This window comes from Elephas maximus, chromosome 2, assembly GCF_024166365.1.
Source record: "Elephas maximus indicus isolate mEleMax1 chromosome 2, mEleMax1 primary haplotype, whole genome shotgun sequence".
Classification (NCBI taxonomy): Eukaryota; Metazoa; Chordata; class Mammalia; order Proboscidea; family Elephantidae; genus Elephas; species Elephas maximus.
Genome location: NC_064820.1, coordinates 88,951,825 through 88,979,170, shown reverse-complemented (window position 1 = coordinate 88,979,170; position 27,346 = coordinate 88,951,825). Strand labels below are relative to the sequence as shown.

The 27,346-nt window shown below is 37.3% G+C and overlaps 1 protein-coding gene across 2 annotated transcripts in view; it reads right to left on the bottom strand.

Moving 5' to 3' along the window:
- The window catches only part of VCAN (versican), a 119,140-nt gene that overhangs the window by 76,847 nt on the left and 14,947 nt on the right, over nt 1–27,346 (bottom strand). For both annotated transcript variants that reach the window (XM_049867084.1, XM_049867085.1), the window contains exons 3-5: nt 22,785–23,162; nt 18,646–18,820; nt 18,434–18,561 (exon numbers count right to left, since the gene is read on the bottom strand). In XM_049867084.1, coding sequence (XP_049723041.1) covers nt 18,434–18,561; nt 18,646–18,820; nt 22,785–23,162 — 681 coding nt within the window. The remainder of the gene's footprint in view (nt 1–18,433; nt 18,562–18,645; nt 18,821–22,784; nt 23,163–27,346) is intronic.

Below are 27,346 nucleotides of genomic sequence, written 5' to 3'. Positions count from 1 at the left end.
ATTTCACGTGTGAGCACAAGTAGCTAAAAGATACGGGCAGAATTAGAAAACATCTCCTCGAATATAACAGGCAGGCAAAGAGGCATAAAATGAGGTAGAGAAGAAGCAAAAATGTTGATAGCTCATTGTTGTAGCAGATGCAGGTCCTGTTCCCATCTCACTGAGGCTGTCCTCTGATTCTGTGGTATATTAGACAGCTGGTATGTGATGAGCACTCATAATTTGTATCTTCACCTGCCTAAATCCAGATGTGACAAGAATTCTTTAAAATGAATACAGCCATTACTCCCTCTCTCTCTCCCTTTCTCTCTCCATGCGATAACTTCATAAAACAAGAAATACTAGTCATGGGAAAAACAGCCAAACACGCATATCAGCTTTTCTCACCATAAATCTAAAATCGCTACTGAAGAAACTAGGCCAAGTCCCAATAAGAGCTATTTGAAAAAGAGAAAGAAAAATTACCTTTACCTGACTGAAGAAGGTAAGATAGAAGTGAGAATAGGTTTTTGTCCTTAATTATCTGGTCCAGGGGTGGATTACCCAATAGGCAAGGTAAGCACTATGCTTACCTTGCTTACCAGATCATCTGTCGCGAAAATTTTCACATTTTTTCATCACTTCGAAGACTCTGCTTCTAGGTATGGCTGGCATTTGTCTCTCTCTCAAACCACAGCACCTTCCTACAGAATCAAAGCCTCTTGACAGAGACAGATGACCCAGTAAGCAAGGTAAGCACAGACTTACTTATGCTTACTTACTAATCTGTGATGTGGTGAAACCATGTGAAATTATTCATTACAGATTAGCAAGAAAGCACAAGTAAGCACGTGCTTACCTTGCTTACTGAGTCATCTGCCCCTGATGTCATCTGGCAAAAACTTAAAAAAAAAAAAACCATTGTCATTGATTAGGTTCTGACTGATAGTGACCCTATAGGATAGAGTAGAACTGCCCCATAGGGTTTGCAAGGAGCAGCCGGTGGATTTGAACTGCCAAACTTTTGGTTAGCACGCAAGCTCGTAACCACTGCAAAGAACAGTGATCTCAAATTCATAAATATACTAAGAACAAGTCAGTCCCCCCCCCACTCCCACAATGCTTCCCTGTGATTTAAGCTAAAATTGCCATTGAGTCAACTCTGACTCTAGCGATGCCATGCATGTCAAAATAGAACTGGGCTTCACAGGGTTCTCAGTGACTGATTTGCAGAAGAAGATTGCCAGTCCTTTCTTCTGAGGTGCCTCTGAATGGACTTCAATGCCCATCCTTTTGGTTAGCTGCCGAGCACATTAACAATTTCCACCACCCAGGGGCTCTGTTGAAGTTAGAATAACTTTTAAAAGCATCAGGGACACAAGACCAGCTTCATAGTATGGATTCAATAATGTTTGCTGAATGAGTGGTATTTCAGGTTCTCGTTCAGAAATTAGGTGCGCTTTTTCTTCCACCCTTCCTGAACAGCACATTAAAGCTAACTCTGCTGCAGTGGTCTCAGTAGCTGCTATTTGGAGCAGACAATTCATCTCACCTACAGACAACATGGCAAAAGGCAGACGGAGAGACTGCGTCACCCCGAGTAGCCCCGCTTCTTCAGTATTAGACTTGCATTCAGCCTTAAAGGAACGCTAGCATGAAAGAAGGCGGCATGCCAATACTTTGCCCTACAAGGTAGATCAGTTGGGCTTGTTATTACAGCTGGAATATCAGTTTTGTTGCCTTAGTTTCCTTCACTGTGAAATATTTCTACTTTGTGGCAAAAATACTTTCCTCAAGTAACAAGGAAATAAAATGAACTGCGTAAAACTCTGCTTCTCCAAACAGCACTGCTAGTATATATGTTGGGGGAAAATCAACTCCTTCAAATAAGGCCAGACCAAAGGGCTAATGAAGAAAAATGACTGCGTGATTTCATGGGTAACTGGCTTCCCAGTTTTAAACAGCAAACATGTTTGGGATGTCAAAGAAAAGGTTTCGGTAGGGGCTGGCAGGTTGAAAAAGAAATTTCCTTATTATTATTAAATGAATAGAAACCTACTTACAGAGTTTTTCATACAGAAACTCTTATTAAATCTGACTTTAGAGCAAAATATCAATTATTTAATTCACTTGTTTGGAGTGTACAATTTCCATTTATCTATTCAATATCCATAGAAAAATAATTTTACTTCTTTGATTAAATTCTGTTATCCCAAGGCCACTTATTTGCCTTTTTATTTAAATGTAGGAACTTGTCAAACATTGTAAATAAATTGAAAAAAAAATATTGAAAGAGATATCACCATTGGTTTTATGCCAGGACAGGTTTTGTGCCAAGACATTCCAGCATCAGTTTTATACTAAAACCCAAACCAGAAAAAAAAAGATAAATTAATAGGTAATTCAAAGATGACAGTAATCAACTACTCCATATTACTATGTGTTCTTGATTTCTAAGACATTTATTTTTATGTTTTACTGACAAAACTAACCTCCTGTCAAGTCTTCTCTGACTTCATTAGATGCCTAATTTTAATTGTATAACCGTTTCACATTACATATTTTTTATCCAACATAATACTGATGTAGGTGGCCTGATATTTGAATCAGATTTAATCTACTATAATCTTATTGTTGAAGATGAGGATAGGGAAGATTGCTAACTTATGGTCCAAGTTCTAAGAATATAACTTCCAAAAATGTCTTCTACAGGTAGCTCGTAGTCCTTGAGCTATGCATAAGTATTTCAGAGAAAAGAGGTTCCACTTAGAAAACAAATACAGGCAGTCTCTGAGTTATGAATGAAACCTGTTCCTAAGTCTGTCTTTAAGTCAAATTTATAGGTAAATTGGAACATGTACATATGTTTCTTATTTATCATCAGTCAAATGTTTGTCTTAGTATATAGTGTGTATTTTACCTTTCTAGGCATGTGAAACACTTAAGAAACACTTCCAAACCACAATGTTTTCATGAACATCGCAAAGTATTGCATGCATTTGTTTTTATGAACCATTGTATTTAACTCAAATTTTTAATATAGTAGGCTTTATGGCAGTCCATTCTTAAGTACGAGTTGTCTGTAAGTCGGACATTCATAAACTGGGGACTGTATATTATCTCACAGGTTTCATTTCTACAAGACTTCTCGGTGCTTTTATTATTATACTATTTATTGTGAGTCCCCACAAGGAAGTTATGGTTCGCAGTGGTTCCCCAAATCATGTGACTAGAGAACTCACTTTTCTCATAGAACACTTATTAATAGTTCACAGATCCATTTTGTGGAATAGTTTGTAAGACACTGTGCTAGAGAAATGTACGTCTCTATCAAGAAGTGGAATCTCACTTTGTTTATACTAAACGTAGTTTAGTATTACTTTTAAGGTAGTCTGTGTCAACCTGCTCAAGGCAGAAGCAGAGTGAGTAGACAAGGTAACCACAAGAATCAGAGCAGGAGCCAAAATACTTTTCGAAGAGAGTACAAAGCAAATGTAATATGAACTCAGTTGCCTCCTAGGGTTGAGTCAAAACCTGCGAGTGAGCCAAAAAAGTGGGGTATATGGAGTGGGAAACCCTGACAAGTGTCTAAGACAGCAATTTAAACATAACAGAAAAACCTCAGTTCTTACAAGAAGCTAATTTCTCAAAGTCCATGGAATCTGAAGCCAAGAAATCAAATGACATATTGCATTGGATAAATCTGCTGCAAATGACTTCTTTCAAGTTTTAAAAAGCAAAGACGTCACCTTGATGACTAAGGGGGACCTGACCCAAGCCATAGACTTTTTAATCACCTCCTATAGACTCAATGGCAAAAAACAACAACACGCGTGTGAAAGCAGGACAATGAAAAAGAAAGACAGAAGAATTGATGCATTCAAATTGTGGTGTTGGCAGAGAATGTTGTATATACTGCCAGAATAGCGAACAAACCAGACTTAGAAGAAATGCAACCAGAATGCTCCTTAGAAGCAAGGATGGCAAGACTTCAGCTTGCTTACTTTAGACATGTCTTCAGAAAAGACCAATTGCTGAAAAAGGGCATCAGGTTTGGTAAAGTGGCGAGTCAGCGAAAACAAGGGAAACCCTCAATGAGATGGACTGACACAGTGACCAAAACAACAGATTCAAGCATACCAACAATCATAAAGATGGTACATGACTGGGCAGCGTTTCATTCTGTTATACTTAAGGTCACCATAAATCAGAGCCAACTTGATGGCAATCAATAACAATTTCTCAAAAGGTAAGCCAAAGTACCACGGATAAAAGTGGCAAATTTTCTCCTCCATACAAAATTCCAGTCGCACATCTTTGAATCCCCACGGAAAAATGTTGATTTTAGACTGAACACTGATCACTTTTACAGTGAGAAAAGCACTCAAGATGTAAAGATTTTCAAAGTTTCTACTGATGTGCTTTCAGCCTTTAAGTCCATAGCTAGAACTTATATACAGGTCAAGTTATATGTTCTAAACCAAAGCACAGTGGAATGAAACTGGGCAGAAATGAAGTCTGGGGCAGTATCCATAATGCAACTCCAGACTTGATCCAAAAATGAATGCTTATATGAGGATGTACCAAGGGATAAAAACTGAAGTCTAGAGGCAAAGCCAAATCAAGAACCAAAGGAAAAAATCATTGATTACAGGCAAAACTGGGAAATTAACCAAAACATCTTGGTGCACTTGCTTAGTTACTCCCTCGCAACATGATTTACTTGGCCCAGCTGTGTAAGTTCTTATCCTGAGGGTACGTTTTTTAAAGGCACAGTTTTATTTCTGATTTCCTTCTCAGCTTTATTCACAGTACCAACAATTGTGAAGATGGCATAGGACTGAACAATGTTTCACTCTGTTACACATATACATAAGGTCACCATGAGCTGGAGCCCGCCCAACAGCAACTAATGGCAACAACAACCTTTAGAGTAAGAGGGGGAAACAAAGCCTTCTGTGAGAGCACAGGACCAGGTTGTGTTCTATCCTTATTCCTGTATACTTGTGCCTGAGCTACTTAATCTATTTTTAGATTTACTGAATAGATGCCCTACATGAAGACAAGCGAGCATCCTTTTTATCCGTTAACAACAAGTCTGCTATTAAGTTCCAGGAGCACTCTCATCAAACAGCTACATCGATCTGTAACTAGAGTACAGATTTGAAACATTTCTAAACGTTATCTACTATGAAAAAAAGATTTTGTTTTCTCTAATTAAAAAGAGGAATAAAATGTCGGCAAAGAAATATGCAAACTGTCTTTTATATATACAAAACCGTGTGTTACTTAAGATAAAATGTCAAATTAACTTGACATAAGCAATAATTCGAGATCGTACACATACAATCACATTAGTGTGCATATCCATTCACATGAGTGTGCATTATAGAAAAACATAATGCAGAAGAGAAGGTTGCACACGCAGGATAATTTGCATATTCATCTGGAGCACATATATGCAATTTCCTAAGCCATATTTTTCTAAAATTCCAAGTTAAATTCTCATGGTCTTGAATTATTCCTGTTAGTTCAACTTTTCAGGAATGTCCTGGAAGAAAGTGGAAAACATTGCTGATGAGACTTTAATATCTGATGTCATCTCAAAAATTAAACTCATCCTAATCATGGGGATTTTTTTTTTTTTTTTTTTTTAGTTAATCATGGGGATTAGCATCATCAGAAATATTAAGGAAAAAAAATACTCTAATTTGATAACTAGCTGCTAAAAGGCTCCCTGGAAAGTGGACCATGCCTGCCCTTTTTCCACATTTTTGATTGCTAAATGGAAAAAACTGCTTCTTGGCGGGCTCAGAAATGACACATACGGAAACAGCAAGCGAAAACATTGAAATGGCCCAGAGGGTTCAAAAGCTAGAGTTTATACCCAATTCAGAAAAATTATCAAGAGCCTGGGTCTAAAGCAAGGCTAGATGGGATCTTTCTCTCCCTTTGAATATTCCTTGCGGTCGCCAAGGGAAAGGGAGAATTGGCAGATGACAGATAATTACACAATCCTTGCCGAGACTGTGGCTAATGGGGCTGCTCTCTACAATAGTCAAAACTGAGATCGCGCCAAAATTTTCTAGCTGGGCATGTTTTCTGGGTGGTGTGATACGTGTTTAATGTTTCTTCTGCTCATTTGTGTTCATAACCCTACTATACTGAATAGTCTGATTTGTAAACTAGTCCTTGTAAACTAATTATGGTCCCGTTTCCCCATTTAGGAATAGAAATCCCCACGGTTTTTTGTTTTTTGTTTTTTCCCCCACTACGAGGAAGCTCAAGATTTGGAAATTTTTTACATTTCCTTGTTATTTGGGTCAAAATGGCAAATAAGTAACAAGTGTGCACTGGAAGTGGTACGTAAGCTAGAAGTAGTCGCGTGAAAGAAGCTTCTAAATACCTATACCATAAAACTACTTACCTTATATAGCAAGTAACAAGGTGATAGAAACAATCCAACTTATTTTTTTTTCTTTTAGAAAGTTTTGGACTTTGAAGTTTCTTCAAAGAAGGTTTGTTTCTTTTTCTTTTTTTTCTCACTTTCTTCCCTTTCCTGTTCCCCCTTTCTCCCTCCTTCCTTCCTTCTTCTTTCTTTTTGCCTGTGTCTGTATATTTGCCTGTGTCTATATACGCAAAATTAAAGCTCCTAAGACTAGTAAGCATTATTTTCTATATCACAAAATCCATCAGCTATATATGTTTGATTAACAGCTAATATATGCTACTATATAACCTTTTAAGGGCCAATGTTCACAGATAATTCAAAAGTATATCAATCCCTTAACCTGCACAGAGGCCAACTTTCTGTTAGCAGCAACAGAAAAACTCAGATGATATCAAGGTAACTCCACTCCATTTCAGAACCTACAGCTAAAGTTAGGCTGGCGATATTTCAAATTTGGAAGGTAATGAAACTGGACATTCAGGTTAGCACCTTTCAAATTTCTCACTTTTCTTAGGCTGCAGCAGAAACGTGATGTGGCTCAAAACTTAGGCTTTGGTTTTTAACAAGTGGTGTAGTGGTTAAGAACTCAGCTGCTAACCAAAAGGTTGGCAGTTTGAATCCACCAGCAGCTCCTTGGAAATCCTACGGGGCAGTTTTACTCAGGGTTGGAATCGATTCAACGGCAATGGGCTTGGTTTGGTTTATTGAAGTATTATTATTATCTGTCTGCTCTGATAGTCAGTTAGCACCCTCTAAATCAGATAACATTCATGGGAAAAGGAGTCCACATATTTGTGAACGTGTTTTTGTACAATCTCTCACGTATGTCAATTTAAAGAGTTTAAAGACTGAGGGAGTGTTCACAAAAAGAGAAATTTGTATGATTTTCAAGATGTCTGTGCTCATTCTTTCCTATTGACAGAGCAGTAAGATTTTAATTAGAATGAGACAGAGGTTCTAAAAGATTTCTCATTTTCCAAGTCTTCAAAATATATAAGTGATTGAAAGTGCAATTTGGTTTAATAGGCATGGTATGACTTTGGGTCAATTTCAGGAGGATCAGCTCAGTTGTTTTGTTGTTGTTGTTGTTGTTTGGCTTTTCACAGCTAAGGACAAATAGCCACTGAATTTCCAAAAAAGCTCTTTGGATTTAGAACTCCAGGAGACCTGGATACGAAAGGCTTAAAGCAAACGACTGTCACATGCTTCTAAGGGTTTGTGTCAAAACATTTCTACTTATCTAAGGCAAGATTGGAAACCCTGGTGGTGTAGTGGTTAAGTGCTACGGCTGCGAACCAAAGGGTCGGCAGTTCAGATCCACCAGGCGCTCCTTGGAAACTCTATGGGGCAGTTCTACTCTGTCCTATAGGGTCGCTATGAGTCGGAATCGACTCGATGGCACCGGGTTTAAGGCAAGATAAAGATCAACAACTACAGTGTTCAGTATGGATTATACTTCAACATAAAGAAAACAAAAATCCTCACAACTGGACCAATAAACAACATCATGATAAATGAAGAAAAGATTGAAGTTGTCAAGGATTTCATTTTACTTGAATAAACGATCAATGCTCATGGAAGCAGCAGTCAAGAAATCAAATGACATTATCTCATTGGGCCAATCTGCTGCAACAGACCTCTTTAACATGTTAAAAAGCAAAGATGTCACCTTGAGGACTAAGGTGCGCCTGACCCAAGCCATGGTGTTTTCAATCTCCTCATATGCATTTGAAAGCTGGACAATGAATAAGGAAGACTGAAGAAGAACTGATGCCTTTGAATTATGGTGTTGGTGAAGAATATTCACTATACCATGGACTGCCAGGAGAATGAACAAATCTGTTGTGGAAAACATACAGTTAGAATGCTCCTTGGAAGAAAGGTTGGTGAAACTTCGTCTCATGTATTTTGGACATGTTATCAGGAAAGACCAGTCCCTGGAGAAGGACATCATGCTTGGAAAAGTCCAGGATCAGCAAAAAAGAGGAAGACCCTCATCAAGATGGAGTGACACAGTAACTACAACAATGGGCTCAAACATAGCAATGATTGTGAGGATGGTGCAGGACTGGGCAGCATTTTGTTCTGTTGTACATGGGGTTGCTATGAGTCAGAACCAACTCAACAGCACCTAACAACAACAAGGCACGATTATAAAATGAAAAAAACTGTAGATAGAAAACACTAAGGAACCCCCTAGAAAACTACTAGAATAAGTGAGTTCAGCAAGGTTGCAGGTTACAAGATCAATATGCAAGAAGCAATTGCATTTTTATATACTTACAGTGAACAGTCAGAAGAAAAATTAAGAAAACTCCATTTAGAACAGCATAAAAGAGAATAAAATATTTGGGAATAAACTTAACAAAAGTGCAAAACTTACACTTTGGAAACTACAAAGCATTGCTGAAAGAAATTAAGGAAGATTTAAATAAATGGAAAGGTATCCATGTTCACAGAAGATTTAAGAAATCTCCAAATTAATCTAAAGATTCACCACAGTCCCTTATCAGAATCCCAGATGGCTTCTTCGTAGAAATCAAGAAGGTGCTACTAAAATTCATAAGGGAATTCAAGAGATCCAGAAGAATAGCCAAAATAATCTCGAAAAAGAAGATCAAGTTTGGAGGACTCATACTTCCTAGTTTCAAAACCTAAAAAAACAAACTCACTGCCACTGAGTTGATTCTGACTCATAGCAACCCTATAGGGCAGAGCAGAACTGCCCCATAAGGTTTCCAGTGCTATAAATCTTTATGGAAACAGTTTGCCACATCTTTCACCCATGTAGCAGCCAGCAGGTTCAAACCACCAACTTTTCAGTTACCAGCTAGCGCTTAACCACTGTACCAGCTGGCCAACTGTAAACAAGACAGTGTTGTACTGGCATAAGGAAAGACATACAGATTACTGGAATAGAATTGAGAATCCAAAAATAAACCTAGATGTATATGGTTAACTGATTTTCAACAAAGTTACCAAGACCCTTCAGTGGGGCAAGAATAGTCTTTTCAGTAAATGGTACTGGAACAACTATATGTCTATATGCAAAAGAATGGATTTAGACCACTATCTCACACCATATACATAAATTCATTCAAAACAGATCAAAGTAAAAGCTAAAACTACAAAACTCATAGAAGAAAACATAGGGGTTTTCTTTATAACCTGGGATTTGGCAAAGTTTTATTAGATATGACACAAAAGCACAACCAAAAAAATTTTTTTAAATTGAGCTTCATCAAAGCTAAAAACTGCTGAGCTTTAAAGAAAGTGAAAAGACAACCCACAGAGTGGGAGAAAATATTTGCAAATCATGTATCTGATAAGGGACCCGAAGAAAAGAAAACTACAGTCCAATATGCCTTATTAGATGTATAACTTGCAAATATCCTTTATACCTTATGAATGTGATGCAAAAACCTTAAATGCTAGCAAACTAAGTCCAACACCATATTAAAAGGATCATATACCATGACCAAGTTGGATTTATTCCAGGAATGCAAGAATGGTTCAACATTAGAAAATCAATCAATATAAAACACTCCATTAATAGAACAAAGGGCAAGAACCAAAGGAAAGGCATTTGACAAAAATCCAATGCCCTTTCATGATTAAAACAGTCAACAAGCTAAAAATAGAAGGAAATTCCCCAATCTGATAAAGGACATTTATAAAAACTCACAGCTAACATCACATTCAACAGAGAAAGAATGGGAGTTTTCCCCTTAGATCAGGAACAAGTCAAGGTTACCTGCTCTCACCACTGCTATTTAATATTGTACTGGAAGTCCTGGCCAGAGCAATTATGCAAGAAAAGATATGAAAGGTATCCAAGTCAGGAAGAAAAAAGTAAAAGTATGGCAAGAATCCACCGGAAAGCTACTGGAGTTAGTAAACGTATTCAGTAAAATGGCAGTGCACAAGGTCAACACACAAAAATCACTTGTGTTTCTATACACCAGCAATGAACGATCTGAAAAGGAAATTAAGAAAGTTTAATTTACAATGGTATCTAAAAGAATAAGGCCAAAAATTTCTTCTGTACCACCACCAACCACAATCAGGGCCTATTCCAGTGATAAACACATAATAGTTGTTCAAAAAAATAGTCGGTGGTAATTGCAGTATTTCTCCAGCCTTTGTTTCTTTCAGAAACTGCCCTCACCATCTGTCATTTCTATATCATTTGAAAAAATGCTTCACTTTGTTCACAAAATTTACTAGGAACTAATTTTTGTATCTTTCTTGGATCAACATTGCACTTTTTTTTTTCTCCTTAGATTTCTTGTCTCACTTTGATCTAGGGTGTCTCTTAAAAATAAATCTTCCCCAGAGATACTCCTTTTTCCTTTCTAGCCTCTCATTATAATTTTTCCTTTTTCTTTTTTTTTTTTTTTTTGCCAATTCCCTCCCCTTCCTGGAAGATCATGTTCTCTGGGATTGGCTTTAGTTCTACCAGGACCTTACAGTAGTTTTGCAGAAATAAAACTAAGACATAATCGTTTGTATTTGATAAATATGCAAAGTAACTGGTGAATAATTAAACACCAAAATGTGTGGAACTAACTCTGAGAAAAAGTAGTCGAGACTGAGGAAATAGCAATGTAAGTTGGAATAAACAGAGATGAGCTCCGGGAAACAGTAAGTTTTCAGGCAGAGAAAAAATTTGAATGTTGTAAAGATGGCCATGTGTTCTCTCTGTGAGAACCAAAGCAGAATTGCAGGCAGGAGGGAACACAGAATCTGTGGAGCTTAGGTGCATGGGTGCGGTGCCCTGATAGAGGGTAAGGAAAATGAGTTGGAACAGGTTACTCCAGAGCCATGTTTTAGCGGCTTTGAGTTTATGCTTGAGGAGGAAGTCAACAGGAAAACTGCTGCACAACGTTGAGTAGGGGAATGATATGGCAATGATGTTTAAATGTTTTGATGGTCATGAAACAGGCCCCATGAAGAACTGTTGAAGGTATGGGGACTGGTGGTGAGAATCAAAACCAGAGAAGAGACACAAAAATGACTAATGATCTGCAACTATGGGTATGAAATTTAGAAGAGAGTTTGGGGCAAGAGAGGCAAAACTAGAAATTAACATTTTCATGTATGTGCCTTTCTGTGCCCCATTCATTTCACTAAGCATTTGATATGACTTATGATTTACATATTTTTTTTTTTTATAAGAGTACAAAAATGAAATTTATAATAAGGAAATTGGAGCAAAGGGAACCAAGAAGAGTACTGAGGAGGTGTGAAGCTATCCAAGATGCAAGTGTGAAGGGAGGCAAGTAAAGATGAGGTGAGGATAGGCCAGTGGAACAGGCTGATGGGCATTTCAAATTTAGAGGTCAATTCATTAACTCACTCATTTATTCAACTCTATTGGTGGTGCACCTACTACGTGCCAAGGGCATGGTGTGGATACACAGATGAATTCACATGGCTCCTGTCCTCCCAGAAATCACAGTCTAGTAGGGGAGAGGGAGGTATAAGCCAATATTTGCAGGAGGGTGATTACTAGTCATAAATTCAAGGTTCAGAGATGGAAAAAGGTGAAAGAGATCAACTAGGACTTAGGGATGAGACATGAGATGAAAGAGAGAGCCCACAGTACAGACACATCAACATGTTGTGAAGCTTGTGAAAAGGCCAGGAAAGTGGAATTGTAGGGTGATAGTCTTCTATCACTTTTGGGTGAAGTAAAAGACAAAAGGTAGGGCTAAACTAGAAAACATAGGACGTAGAAGGATAGAACGTATGTCTGCATGGGTGCCCATGTCAGAGAGACAAGGAATCCTTGGATTAACCATTTGTCAGGTCTGGGAATAAAGCTGAAAGTGTTGACTAATTTGCAAGGGAACTAAATGTGTCAACCAGGAAAGCAAGCAGTCTGACCTCTTTTCCACACTCTGATTTATTTGCAGAGAATTAAATCCCTATAGAAAGGAAATAATTTTCTTACAAGTGTCTGCTACCATACAGCAACCAAATAAAGTCAATCTATTAATTTCCTTAAAAAAGAGTTTGAGGTTCCTTAAAAGTTTGAGGCTTTTGTTTATGTGCGTGTGGGTGGGTTTTTTGTTTGTTCATTTGCTGTTGGTTGTTTTTTAGCTGAAAGATTTACGTGGTACTCCATTCTTCCTAGAACTCTGTTATCTAGGAACTATTTTTTGGTATGGATATAACTAGACACACATATACTTCCTACTAAACTGCTACTTTTCGGTTAATACATTAACTCACGAAGCACTTTCAGAAGTATTTTAATCTTCTAGTGGCAAAGTGGTCATATTTGTGTGTCTGTGACTTTCTGTGGGGAGTCAGCTATAGAATTATTTCTGAACAGTGTGATTCAAGAAGATAATGCTCTAATCAGAGAATAAACTTATTTCAAAAAATTTAGGGGGAATAATATGGAATTCTTATTTTGTCACAGTATTATTTTTTAATTACTCAGTAATATTTGAGCATTATTTATTATACACAAAATACTTGACCTAGAAGTCACCGCTCCCCATAAAGTGGCTCAGTTATCTTCTGTATCCTTCTAAGCTCTGTGACTCCAATAGACTTTGGTAAAGCATTGCACTCGTAACATCTTAGATCAATTCTAGTTTTAAGAAACCTTCAGAGAAGGAATTTTACAGCCTCTTAGAATTCTTTCTACATTTAACAATTTTCATCGTCAGAAAATTCTTCTTTATATCGAACCTAATTTAGTGTTGCAATTTTAAATTATTTCTTCCTACTATTATAATTTCAATGGAAATAAAGAAACTTTCATATGCCTAAAAACTATAATAACATCTATTATTTTCTGAGTAATTTGTCCCACGTACCGTGATAAAACCTTTACACATTATCTCATTTAATCTTTACACCATGACTGAAAAATAAGTACTATTGTCCCCATTTCAGAGAAGAAGCAGCTGAGGTTTAGAGAAGTAAAGCCTTGCCCAAGAGCTCACAACTAGAAAGTAACAGATCTGGGACTCAAGTCCTTCCCATTCTTAATTATGAGAAAGTCAACTACCTCCCAAGAGTCCTCTCTCCGTATTGTCTTTACCACTCCTAAGTAATCACAAATCCTCTACCCAGTTTTCTGAAATATTTAATTATCTCAACTCTATTCTAAACTCTCAGTGTTTTCCAAATCTACCTTTCTGGGGCACACAGATTAGACTTCCTAATAAAGATTATTTCATGAATCTTAAATTCTAGATTCATATTTTAGAATCCCAACTCCATTAATTTCTGAATAGCAATATTCCCCTACTGAATCACAGCTAATAAGGCAAAATAACTTCTAGACCATTTCTGAGGACACAAGTTATATTGAAATGCTTACTAGTGAATATAGCTAATGTAATTGCTCTTTTATACTGTTTAGTTTTTTAAAAAAAAAGTAAGTTTGAATATTATATACATAAGCATGATTGTGTTAGAATCACCACCTTAGAAGAAGCAGCAAAGTAGTTTTGTTTTGTTTTACCCTCAAAGTGCCTGGATTTAATTTAGTGTAATTGTTTGAATTTTATAAAGAAACACATAGGTCAGGGTAAATATGACATTATAATACATGAAAGGAGAAAAAGTCAGAAGGTTGACATTCTGTCAGCTAACTATATTTCAAAATAAATAAATTAATTACAGCAAAATTAATTTATTTTTTAATTAGGTTTCATTGCATAGTTAATTGACATCTCTTAAGCCTATCTAGAGTAATAGGGCTTCTGATAGAAAGTAATTGCACCTTGGCTCCTAATTTGTGTGTAAATGTTCCATCATGTCAACATCTCTAATTCTGACTGCCCAGCACCTCTTAAACACACTCACTTGGTTCTCAAAAATATAATAAAATCAAAAAAAGTATATATATAATAAAATCAAGATGGGAACTATTATATTCATAAATATAGCTATGAATATCTCATATAAGGAATTTTGGCTAACAGTCAAAGCAATCTTTTATCCACGTGGCTATTAAAACACCGGATGTAATTTTACACAGCCAACTTTCCACATGAATTTTTATCAACCCACAGAAGAAAATGGCCTTTATTTCAAAGGGACATACACTTCAGCAAAGTAAAGAGAAATATCTTACAAGAATGATTTTGTGAAGGTCTCTTTAACCCCCAAACCAAAAAAAAACAGTTGTCATGGAGTTGATTCCAACTCATGGAGACTCTATGTGTGTCAGAGTAGAACTTTGCTTCATAGGGTTTTTGATGGCTGCTTTTTCAAAAGTAGAGAGCCAGGCCTTCCTTCTAAGGACCTCCGGGTGGACTCAAACTTCCAACCTTTCAATTAGTAGCTGAGCACATTAACTGTTTGTACCACCCAGGAACTCCCTTTAAACCTCAACCCCCTGCAATTTCAAGTCAAAAGAGATAAAGCCAGTATCCAAAGTTTTGCTAATGATTCCAAGGGCCAACAAATAAAAAGTGAAAAATTTCTGAAGCCATATTGTAAACATGCTGAATATCCTCCAGAATTGTCAAGATTCCTCAGCTGAACAAGTAAAAGTCTCGTTAAACTACTCACACAAATTTCAGCCGGTTCTTGAAAGAGTATTTGTACTGATTCTTTTCTGTTTCTCCTCCCGCTCTTATATGCTAAGCAAAAAGGGTTAGAACTCTGTTGATTTGGTATAAATGCCCCAATTAAAGTTATGCTGTATTCTGCATTACAGTTTTCATTCATCAAATATATGGGGCACATACCCCCAAGTAACTATATAAAATACAATTGGGTAATATTGGGGCAGAAACTGGATTTATACATCCCAGTTGCCTTAGAAGTGACTATGTTTATTGAAACGGGGAAGGAGGGGCCTCTATAAGACTAGCAAACCCTTCCCCATTGTAGGCTACATGCACATGCTCAGAGCTAATTTCTTACAGAGCCCAGTTCTCTGCACACTGGTTATGATACTCTGAGCAGATTGTAGGGGAGCCAGCTCTCAATGACTGGTGAGTACAGTATTGCTGGAAGGTCTCTGTCAGGACTTTCACCACCTGGACCTGTCAAAAGTACTTCAGATGATACTTACAAAGGGCATAAGATTTCTGGTACTTCTCTAGAAGCTGAGAACTCACAGAGGCCTCCTCTAAGCTTGAAGGAATGCTTTCGGAGTTGGGGAATCTGTGTCCTAAGAGAATGAGGCTCTTGTAGCTCCATCAGGATAAGACTGAAGAACAGACACATAGAGCAACCTCTGGGGCTCTCCTGCTGGTGGCATCCTGGGTACATAAACCTGTCTTTCCATCAAGGAGGCTGGCTTGGGATACTTACTCATATTTGGATTAGGCCTCGGATTTTCACCTGAAAGCACCATTTCAGTTACATTTGGTAAAGATCTTATAGGTAGTTAGATCTTACATGTAATTTCTCAGAAAATAGCTCTAGTTCAGTTCCAGTTCTAGTTCAGTTCCAGTATTACCAGCATTCCAGAGATTTTTGTTTTATCGCTCTGATGGATATTATTCTAAATTAGAGCAATAGTGATAGATAAAATTTTCCACCTTACTGAAATAGCAATAATCAGATGTATTTCCTAGAACCAGATTCTCCTGCTATCTCCTATTCTATATATACGTACGTGTAATTTTTTTAAGTCAATAAAACTTGAAAAAAGGGAAAAGAAAAGTTCTGGTTTTACATATATCAACCGTAGCTTAGATATTACATATATTATCCCTTTGTCACTACATAAAAATCGAAATTATTAGTGTCTCACTTTTTATTTACAAAATACATTCGCCAGTCTTAAATGACAATGGTAACAAGAATGTTAAGATGCTAGAGAAACACACATTAAACAACCTTTTTGGAAGCAGGCCTGCCTATTCAAATTCAGTAAGGGTATTACAAAAATATAAACTGCTTATTTTTTTTTTAATTTTTATTGAGCTTCAAGTGAACGTTTACAAATCAAGTCAGTCTGTCACATATAAGTTTATATACACCTTACTCCATACTCCCACTTGCTCTCCCCCTAATGAGACAGCCCTTCCAGTCTCTCCTTTCGTGACAATTTTGTCAGCTTCCAACCCTCTCTACCCTCCCATCCCCCCTCCAGACAGGAGATGCCAACACAGTCTCAAGTGTCCACCTGATACAAGTAGCTCACTCTTCATCAGCATCTCTCTCCTACCCACTGTCCAGTCCCTTCCATGTATGATGAGCTGTCTTCGGGAATGGTTCCTGTCCTGGGCCAACAGAAGGTTTGGGAACCATGACCGCCGGGATTCCTCTAGTCTCAGTCAGACCATTAAGTCTGGTCTTTTTATGACAATTTGGGGTCTGCATCCCACTGATCTCCTACTCCCTCAGGGGTTCTCTGTTGTGCTCCCTGTCAGGGCAGTCATGGGTTGTGGCCGGGCACCAACTAGTTCTTCTGGTCTCAGGATGATGTAAGTCTCTGGTTCATGTGGCCCTTTCTGTCTCTTGGGCTCATAGTTATCATGTGACCTTGGTGTTCTTCATTCTCCTTTGATCCAGGTGGGTTGAGACCAATTGATGCATCTTAGATGGCCACTTGTTAAACTGCTTATTTTTTAACTCTCAATCTTTGAAGCTGTTTTTTCAATTCATAGAATCACAGAATTTTAATGTTGGAAGGGACCAGAGAAATTATCCAGTCCCCACCTATTGCCGTCGAGTCAATTCTGACTCACAGCAACCCTACAGGACAGGGAAGAACTGCCTCATTGAGTTTCCAAGGAGCGCCTGGTGGATTAGAACTGGCAACCTTTTGGTTAGCAGTCGTAGCTCTTAACCACTAGACCACAAGGGTTTCCTATTATCTAGTCCAATCTCCTGATATTATACATTAGAAACCCAAGGTCATTCTTTTTTATGTGTACCCAGCCAAAATTAAAAATACAAATCAGCTCAATACTTTTTATTTATTAAAAGTAAGGTATCTGTTAATACAAATGAAACCCCATTTCAAAAGTACCAGAAATGTCTCTTCCATGTGTTTTTATAATAAAACTACCCTGGCACCATAGGCTGCTAACCAGAAGGTCAGCAGTTCGAATCTACCTGGCACACCTTGGAAGTGGTATGGGGCAGTTCTACTCTGTCCTATAGGGTTGCTGTGAGTTGGAATTAACTTGACGGCAACAGGTTTGGTTTGGTTTTTGGTGCACTTTATACAATGGTGCCACTGTTAAAGTCAAACTTCTGTCTTTAAAATCTCTGACTCATGCTGAGTGAGAAGTGATAGTGTCAAAATCAATTGGACTCAAAGCACCTTTAAAGCAAGAGCTATGTGGTACCTGGCTTCATATTCCTAATGACTAGCAGAGTACCTATTACACAGTAAAAAAACCCATTGCAGTTGAGTCAATTCTGACTCATAAAGACCCTATAGGACAGAGCAGAACTGCCCCATAGGGTTTCCAAGGAGCAGCTGGTGGATTCCGAACCACTGGCCTTTTGGTAACCCCCATTGCCATCACACAGTAGGTGTTCTTTTAATGTGTTGATTGGTTGAATGAACAAATAATCCCTTTGCATATGAGTGCAACCAAAATATATGAGGAAATGTGAAACATTGAATCTCTCCTGGGCTAGTTTACAGGGTTATTCAGTTGAGTTTTGGGGTGTTTAATTTTTTTATTGCAAATATCAGTACTTGGATTCCCAGTGGCTTGTCATCACAGAAATTTGTACCTGAGGTTCCCACTAGAATAGGTACCACCCTTACAACTTTCTATTCTTAATGCTCTAAAAGTGTAGTGGAAGCAGTCCAATTGCAGCATGGCTATAAGAAAACCTGCCATTAACTAAAAGACATCTCTAACCTGCATAACCATTTACACACCCCTCCTTCTCCCTCTGCTTTAATTTAAGCCTATTTTACCACAGAATCATACAGTCATTTACACTAAATGCTGCTGTTTGGAATCCAAACAAAGGAAGATTTGTAACATTCCAAGGTGTCTTTCCCTCAATTTTCTTAATGTGAATGAAACTCTAGGAATGTAAAGCTCTTACCATCCAGAAGACCCACATAACAATACACATCATAAGTTTCAAGAGGAGAACGAAATCCATAGGTCCTGACTCCTTCCTTCCCCATCATATCTCCGTAACAGCCTTCACGGGGTGTCCGAATGGGATATCTGAGGAAATAAACAGATACTAAGTGACACTTTTCTCTTGCATTCAATGAATGAATTAAAGCCTGCGGCCCCTAGACCTCTCACCTAACGGTCTGGTCAGACAGCCAGCCTGCATCACACTGCTCAAATCCATCTTCATAGGCAGCATTGAGCTGCTCTGGGTTTGCTATGACTGCACCAATATCCAAACAAGTCTTCTTTGCAGCTTCAAAATTCAGAGTGTACCTGCTGGTCGCAGCCCTATAGTGAAACACAACTCCTGCAAAGACAGCAAGCAGCAAGCAGTTAGGAGCATGTTCACATTTCCCACCATATTGTGCAAAATTTCTCACTGGAGCAATGTATCCAATTAATTGGAAATAGGAAATGGTAATAACATCATGATGGTTCTTTATGTTTACTTGATGTAATACTTTTTTGTTCAATGAAGCCAGAATTATGCAAGTCACCTTCATGGTGATTTGAAGGGCTCCAAAATGCCTAACACCTAGGTCTCCCATTCCTTTCTATTAGAAAGTTTCCTAGCCAGGAATTTTCTATTAACACGTAAACAATCCTAGAAGGGGATTTAAGTAACTAAATACCCAGTGGTAGGTAGCTGTCCTAATCGCAGGCAATATTTGTCACAGGAACACTGGGAACTTAAAGCAAGTAGATGCTCCAGAACACACAAGAGTTAAGCAGGCCGTAATATCAACTCCCCTACTTCATGATTTTTCCCAGCGACAACTCGACAGAAACAGGAAACATTTGCATGTTCCATGTAAACATTCACTAATACCACTTCCTCCAAACATAAAACATTGAGATAGTTACTTCCTGAGACAATATAAAGCCTAAAAACCAATCCTGTTGTCGTCAAGTGGATTCTGATCATGGCAGCCCCATCTGTTACAGAGTAGAACAGCTCCATAGGGTTTTCTTGGCTGTAATCTTTACAGAAGCAGATTGCCAGGGCTTTTTCTTCCACGACATCACTGGATGGGTTCGAACTGCCAACCATTAGGTTAGCAGCCAGTTGCAAACTCCTATGCCACCTAGGGGCCTTGAGACAATACACTAGACTGCAAAAGACACTGCACTATGTGTGAATCAAAAGCCTTTTTTCAATCCTTACTTTGCTTCTTAGTCACATACAAGTCAGTCTCTCTGAGCCTTAATTTGCTTCCATATAAAGTGGAACTAATATTGTTTATGTGATTTGATTGATGTGAAAGTCAAATTAAGCAGAGGGCGCAAAAATGTCGGGTAGGCTATTATGTACTACCCAAAGGTATAATCGTATTCACTACCTGACCAGCATAATTTAGGGTCTTTGCTGTGACAGCAAAGGCAAAATGTAAGATTTTTGTCCTAAAGAAGGCCTGAAATAAAGTTCTCCAGAATCCCTTGGTATGAAGCTAGACACCTTGGTACTTGCCTCAAATTCCATTTTGTTGTATTTTAAGGTTGGCTAAACTAGTGGTTCTGGTCTCCAGGGCTCAAGGAATTATCAAAGGGGTGAGAGAAGAGCAGCGGGGATAGAGTCTGGGTCCTCTCCTTCCATTGCAAAAAGAGCATCTCCATTTTTAGCTGCAATAAATGGTGACTCATTTCCACAAGCCTACAAAGTTAGTCCAGCCCAGAAAATTGCTGGAAAATAGAAACTGGGGCAACTGGATCTTACAATGAGATTTTATTAAGACGAAGATTTAAATTATTCTAACCATTCGTTTAAGATGACCTTTTTTTATTTGGAATGACTTATGGTTCCCAAGACAGCTTCTACTTTCCTTTCATCCCTAGTAATTTCCTGGGGCTGACAACAGTGTTTCACTCACAGTTTGACTCCTAGCTATAAGATTATTTCCCATATGACTTTCCTTTCATGATCTCTCTCTTCCAAGTTGAGTGTGTGCCAATAAAGTAACTCTGGGGAAATGGACTAGTCAGTTCATAGATAAGCACCTCTGATCAGTGTCAACAGAAAAAGGCCTGCCCCGGACCAAGTAAATACACTGACAACTAACATTCATTTTCCCACTTTTACACCTCGAATAGAAACTCTTACAAAAAATTAATCAAATGCCTTTCAGAAAATCTGTACATTTATAGAAGCTTTATAAAATTGCCAGGAAGTATATATGGTACTTTCTGGTAAGTATGAGAGATAGCCTATTGTAATCTCTAAGGCCTAAGCAAGAACCTGGACTTACGATGATCAAAGCTTCAAATAGCCTTTTTGGTAATTAAAAATCTTGTGCTTACACTGAAGATTGGTGGTAAGAGGGCACAAAGGGGCCCCCATGACCATGATAGGGATGTATAAGTATGTGTAATTGTTGGCATAATGTGAAGACCCCATGGGGCTAAGGAGATTAAGTAGAGGATTTCCATTGTTTCAGAGGGGCAAGGGACAAATCCATTGCTAATTCTTTAATACCAAAAATTGTAAGAAGTTGTTAAAACTCCTTTTGGAATTAAATATATATATATATATATATATACACACACACGTACACACACATATATATAAAATAAAAGAAATGACAGTAGAATAATCTTAGATTAACTAAAATAAATGATAAAAATGTTAAAAGAGCCCAGAATATTTAATGGATACCCAGACAACATAAAAACAGATTTATAGAAGGAAGCAATAGAATCCGAATGTAAAAGGATGTTCAGAAAGTTGATCTGTTGCATCTGAAATTCAAAGTATTTCCTTTTGGCTACACAAGAAAGAGTTTTAATAAATCCCTTTGTATATATTTCTGAAAGGTAAATATTTTATAGGAAAATGGAAGGTTAGAAGAAAATCTGTTCCATCATGTCTGGGTATTAGAATTTTGCTTAATAACTTGCCAAAATAATATCCTTCCAAGAGCTATGGCATTATGTGTGTACCCAATTAAAGCAATTTTTTTTTGCTTTGTCTCCTAACTTAAATTCAAATGACATGTAAACTACCACTGCAAGAGGATAAAACTAAAATGTCTCATTACAAGACTTAATGGATAACTACTAGTGCATTAGCCTTAAAAAAAAAAATTGGACTAAATTCTTTTGTTTTTTTTTTAATCCAACTCAATAATTATTTAATGTTGGCATTTTAAAGGCACTGTAATATGTACCATACAAAAAAACCAAACTAAATCCACTGCTGTCAAGTCGATTCTGACTCACAGCCACCCTCTAGGACAGAGTAGAATGGCCACATAGGGTTTCTAAGGAGCGGCTCGTGGTTTTCAACTGCCAGCTTTTTGCTTAGCAGTCAAGCTCTTAACCACTGCAACATCTGGGCTCTGATATGTACCATTAAAAAAAAAAACAAAACATTGCCATCGAGTTGATTCCAACTTATAGGGACCCTATAGGACAGAGTAGAACTGCTCCATAGGGTTTCCAAGGAGCACCTGGTGGATTTGAACTGCTGACCTTTTAGTTAGCAGCCAAACTTTTAACCACTATGCCACTAGGGCTTCCACCAATACATACCATAACATACCCAACCAATATGTACCATAACATAGTACTTACTAAATACTTTATTTTTCAATATAAGATAGAATTTATATTTCTTAAAAGCAAACTCAAATACTTCAACAATAATAATATCAAGAGAGTGAGAAAACAAGGGGGAAAATAAGTTGGCATATAAATATGTATTGAAAAAAATGTAGATCAAGCCTTTACAGTCTTAAAGAATAGTGCTTGATAGATCTCAACCCTGAAATAATGAATATTGAACTGTTTACCATGTTCTGAGGTATTCATTTTTCCAGTATACTTAGCACACAACAAGAACATATTTACTAAGGAGCCCTGGGGTGCAATGGTTAAGAGCCTGGCTCCTCCCTAAAGGTTGGTGGTTCAAACCCACCAGCAGTTCAGTGGAAGAAAAGACCCAGTGATCTGCTCCTGTAAAGTTACAACCTACAAAATCTTCTGGGCAGTTCTACTCAGTCATATAGAGTCTTTATGAGTCAGAATCGACTCGATGGCACATAACAACAATATACTTCACTACCTTTAATTAATCAACTTGATTTTTTTTTTTTTTAATTCACAAAAAGTCACCTGCCTTGACCCCCAGAACTGAAAAACAAAGAGTTCATTTTTGGTGAAAGACATGGAATGTTGATTTGCTTGATGTTTTTTCCCAGGATAACAGAATTACTTTTGTTTGTCCTTTCACATTCTGAATAAGGTATCATGTTGTACTATCTTCTTACAAGTCTTACCATCCACTGTCAATAACACGGTGTCCTGTGTGTCCTCAATCCCATACATGACATCACAGCGGTAGAGGCCCGCATCACTTGCACGCAGCTTGACCATGGTGAGTGAGGCATCACCCACGTCTTCCGGATGCGTAGGCACTGACACTCTCCCTTTGTAGCCCTGGCCAATCTTGATATTCCCATTTTGGGCCACTAGAACAGTAGTCTCCTTTAAATCCTTTCCATTTTTGTCCACTTCAATCTTAGACCATTTGATTCGAAGAAATTCACTAGTTGTGTTGTAACTAGGTGGTAAGGTGGGCATGGTTGAAAAATGACAAGGTAGGCTGACTTTTCCAGAGAGGGAGCCCTTCACGGGAAGATTTTTTTCCACATCAACTAGAGGAAAGAGAAAATACCAGATCAACAGTATTAAAAAACAAAACAAAATTAATTAGTGTATTAAATATGTGAATGGTCAAGAAATTCTTACAGTGGTTTGGTTTGTACTTTCAATGTGAGACAATTAAAATAATTTTATAACAAAGACAGAGGATAATAAAGCTCCTTTTATGTACTGAAATATGGCAACCATTTCAAAGCACATGTAACAGTGTAATGTAAACAAAATACGTGGTAAAATAAAGTGAGCACAGAAGGCAATCAAGGGCAAAAGAATAAAAAGTAATTGAAAGGTGAAAAATTATGTCTGCAGGTCAGAAGATGAAAAACATTTAACTGCCACATCACCTTTTTTTTTTCACCTTAGAGGAAATGCAAATAAATTTGAAGAAGGAAGTGAGAATTTTTGTAAAAAGTACATCACTGGATTGGAGCTGGAAAAAGTCTAATACTTAAAGGATTCATTCCCTTTGGTCCTGTGTTTGAACCAAACGTTTTCATCATAATGGTAAATCCAGCTGCAATCACTTTGCAGTGAAAGACTGCCTCTCGAGTATCTCCTGAGGGGAAAGTTGGCTACTGTTCACCTAGCCCTTCTAAATAAAATATTTCTCTGCAAAATGTCTTTCTGTTTAAGCCCTTGAACATTTAATGATCAAGAATACATTGACTACAATCGACATCATTACATGCAAAAGAAAATGTTCTTTCATTCTTAAAGGAATCCATCCCTCTGCCCCAAGAGCGTACTAATTGGGCTAAAAAAAATGTTGGAGTAAGAATACAAATTATTGTTAATGCACAAGCAAATCTCACTTCATGGAAATATGGTCTATAAGTTATCACTAGGTGGAGTGATATAATGATTTTTAATTTACAGAGTGGCGTATATCTATGTTAGTGGTCAAAGATATTGGTAAGGCCCATCTCAATATGAACATGCATATGAAATGATACAGCTTCAATGTAGACTCAAGATTCAGTTGCAGGTAAGTCATTTTGAAAATTGCAGGAAGATATTATAGAGATCTTATGCTCTAAGAAAAAAAATACTGTCTATTGCTTAAGATTGAAATTTAACTTCAAAAAACTGCCCTATAAAACCTTATATAATGTTTGAACACAAATAAATCTAAAATAATTAATACAGTATTATATTTAGTGTATCTATAATAGAGATCAGAGCCCTGCTGGTGCAGTGGTTAAGAGCTTGGCTACTAACCAAAATGTCAGCAGTTCAAATCCACCAGCCACTCCTTGGAAACCCTATGGGGCAGTTGTACTCTGTCCTATGGGGTGCCGTAAGTTGGAATCAACTCAACAATGGGTTTGGTTTTGGTTTTTCACTATAGAGATCACTAATTATTTCAAACTTACAATGGTCATTGCTATGAGGTATTTTTTTGAAAATCACTTTATTAATCAATATATTCCTTGTCCAAAACAGGATTAAAGTACTTAACAAGATTAAATAAAAGTAAAATTAAATGTGCCATGAATTAGCTGCCCTAAATTAATCTTTTAAAATATTACTGAGATTATTAGCATTCTGGAATATAAGATCAGAGAAATAATTCCATTTTCAATGGCCACTTTGGTTGACAAATAAATTTGTTTTACTTAAAGAGCAACCTCAGAGTGACACTGGCCCAATCCCTTACTAAGGATGTTCCACCGAAAGAAAATGACACTCAAGCTCATGGCTGGCCCATGATAGGACCTGGGCCAGAACACATGTCTCTTTATAATTAGTTGAATAATCTTTTAAATTTGATATTGACTGGGTTCTTCCCCTACTCCTAAATTAAATCTCATAAGAAATATTAGTCTTAGTTGCCTTTCAGAGTCTAACCAACCAGTGGCCATAGAGTCCATTCTGACTCATGGTGACCATGTGTATGTCAGGGTGTGCGTCAGAGTAGAACTGTGCTCCGTATGGTTTTCAATGGCTGATTTTTTGGAAGTAGATCACGAGGCCTTTCTTCTGAGGTGCCTCTGGGTGGACTCAAACCTCCAACCTTTCAGGTAGCAGCTGAGTGAGTACATTACCTGTTTGCACTACCCAGGGACTCCTCAGAATACATACTCATCCTATTTCTGTAATTCTTTAATTACTATCTAAACTAAAATCTTTTAGAAATTTCATTATTTTTAAAATAAGTTCATGAAGTCCACAGGTGACTCCCTGACAGTGACCCCCACTTGTGTCATATTTCTTAAATTTGGACCCAGTTAAGGAGATGATGACAGCACAAAGGCGATCTCTAATTTTTCTTTTTGCCAAAAACGGGAGTCTGGGAAAGGAAGGGGTGAGGATTCTGTGGGCTAAAACCTCCTCACTTACGTTCATCCTACGTTCTGCGAAATCTTTTCTTCTTGCTTCCTGAAGAATTAGATGATTTTATTCACCACAAATAAAATAATGCTTTTTTTATGGGAAATAAACAGCTTTACCATCAACTTCAATTATCATATAAAATACAATATTCTTTATCATCTCCTTCAAAATCAGTAAAAGACAAATTACTTCTAATTCCTTAATATTTATTAGCAGATTATACTTTCTTTTCATAATTTTAGTTGTGGAGAGGCAGCCACAAGATCCAGCCCAATCTATCTAATTAGGGAGGTTTCTGAATTTTAAGGCATTGATAAATAATTGCATGGTTATAAAAAAGATACATTGGAGCAAAATGATGTAAAAAAGCAAATTTCTCAAAGGCTATTTATTGTTCTGAATGTTTATAGATATAACAACATTAAAAGCTTTGGTTGTATAAACATGCATATTCATGTAGAATCTAGTCTTAATGACAAGATTAACAAAAAGCTGTGTGGTCAAATCTTTTGTGTATTAAATCTTGGGTCTTAATGCATTGGGTAACAAGAGCTAAGTTCACTAAATCTAAATATTTAATGAAAGAAATTTAGTAATTCAGTGAATCATGTTTATAGGCTATGCTTTAAAATAAAATTTAAAAAAAGCTGCTACCTGCAGGAACTTGTTTGAAACTCTGACAATGCAAGTAATTAAAACGAATCCTAACAAAACTCACTGTTCCCACCAGATGGCTTTGGTCTAAAGGAGTACAGTAAGAGAGAAAGATCTAAATAATGAATGATCAATTACCCCTCATTCTCAGTAAATTCTGCCAAATAAGGATGATGCAAATTCCATCTGCACAATTTGACCAAACACACACACACAGAAATTTTGGCCAAATAGATGGCAGATTGAGGATATGGGAATGTTTCACTCTCTCAAATAGTAAATATCACTCTCATTTACCCAATGACTCGTGATCGTGCATGACACCATTTCTTGCCATTAGAGGACTAGTCAAATAACTACGTTAATCCTAGAGGATCACTGATTAGGACCATCTGTAACCTAATATAACATGAACTGATAGAGCAAAGAGCTCTTCATGTGTTAGCATAAAGCCAACCGTCAGTATACAGTGTGTTCATTCATTTTAGTCATTGACCTCTTGAGTACCTTGGAATAAACAGAGAAAACCTTAAGATGAAAGTATTCGCATTGTATCCCACTCTTACTATGAACTCAGCAGATCTGTTTTACGTGAATCATAAGTTTTCTACTTTGCCTATAATGTGAAAAAATACAACTCTTCTGAAATTAGCCCCAAATTAATTACATCTCTTGATAGTAATCGTGGATTTACAAAGAACTTGATTCTTGGAGTAAGGTATAATACAGTGGTCAAGGGCATGGACCATGGAGCCTGACTGCCTGGGTTAACTCCTGGATCCTCCATCACGAATTTGCTGAGTGATCCTGCACATTAGCTATGTTTCCAAGTCTCTTTGTGCTACAGTTCCCTCATCTGCAAAAAGAGGGTAATAAAAGTATCTGCCTCATTGGAAAGTTAGGATTACATAAAGTAACTATGTAATATACTTAGAACAGGGCCTGGCACATAGAAATTACTCAATATTTTTAGTTATTATTGGTATTTTAGAATACTGTCAAGGAGCTACCATATAAGTAATTCTCCCCAATGTTTCTGCGAGTTGTTTCTTTAAGTGGAAAGTTTAAACTTTGTTTAAAGTGGATGGGTGACTGCCCTGTCCTTCAAGGTTCTCCCACTACTTTCTCTGTAATTCCACTTCCATTTCTGCCCACCCAAACCAACACCTCTCTCCATGTCTTATTTATA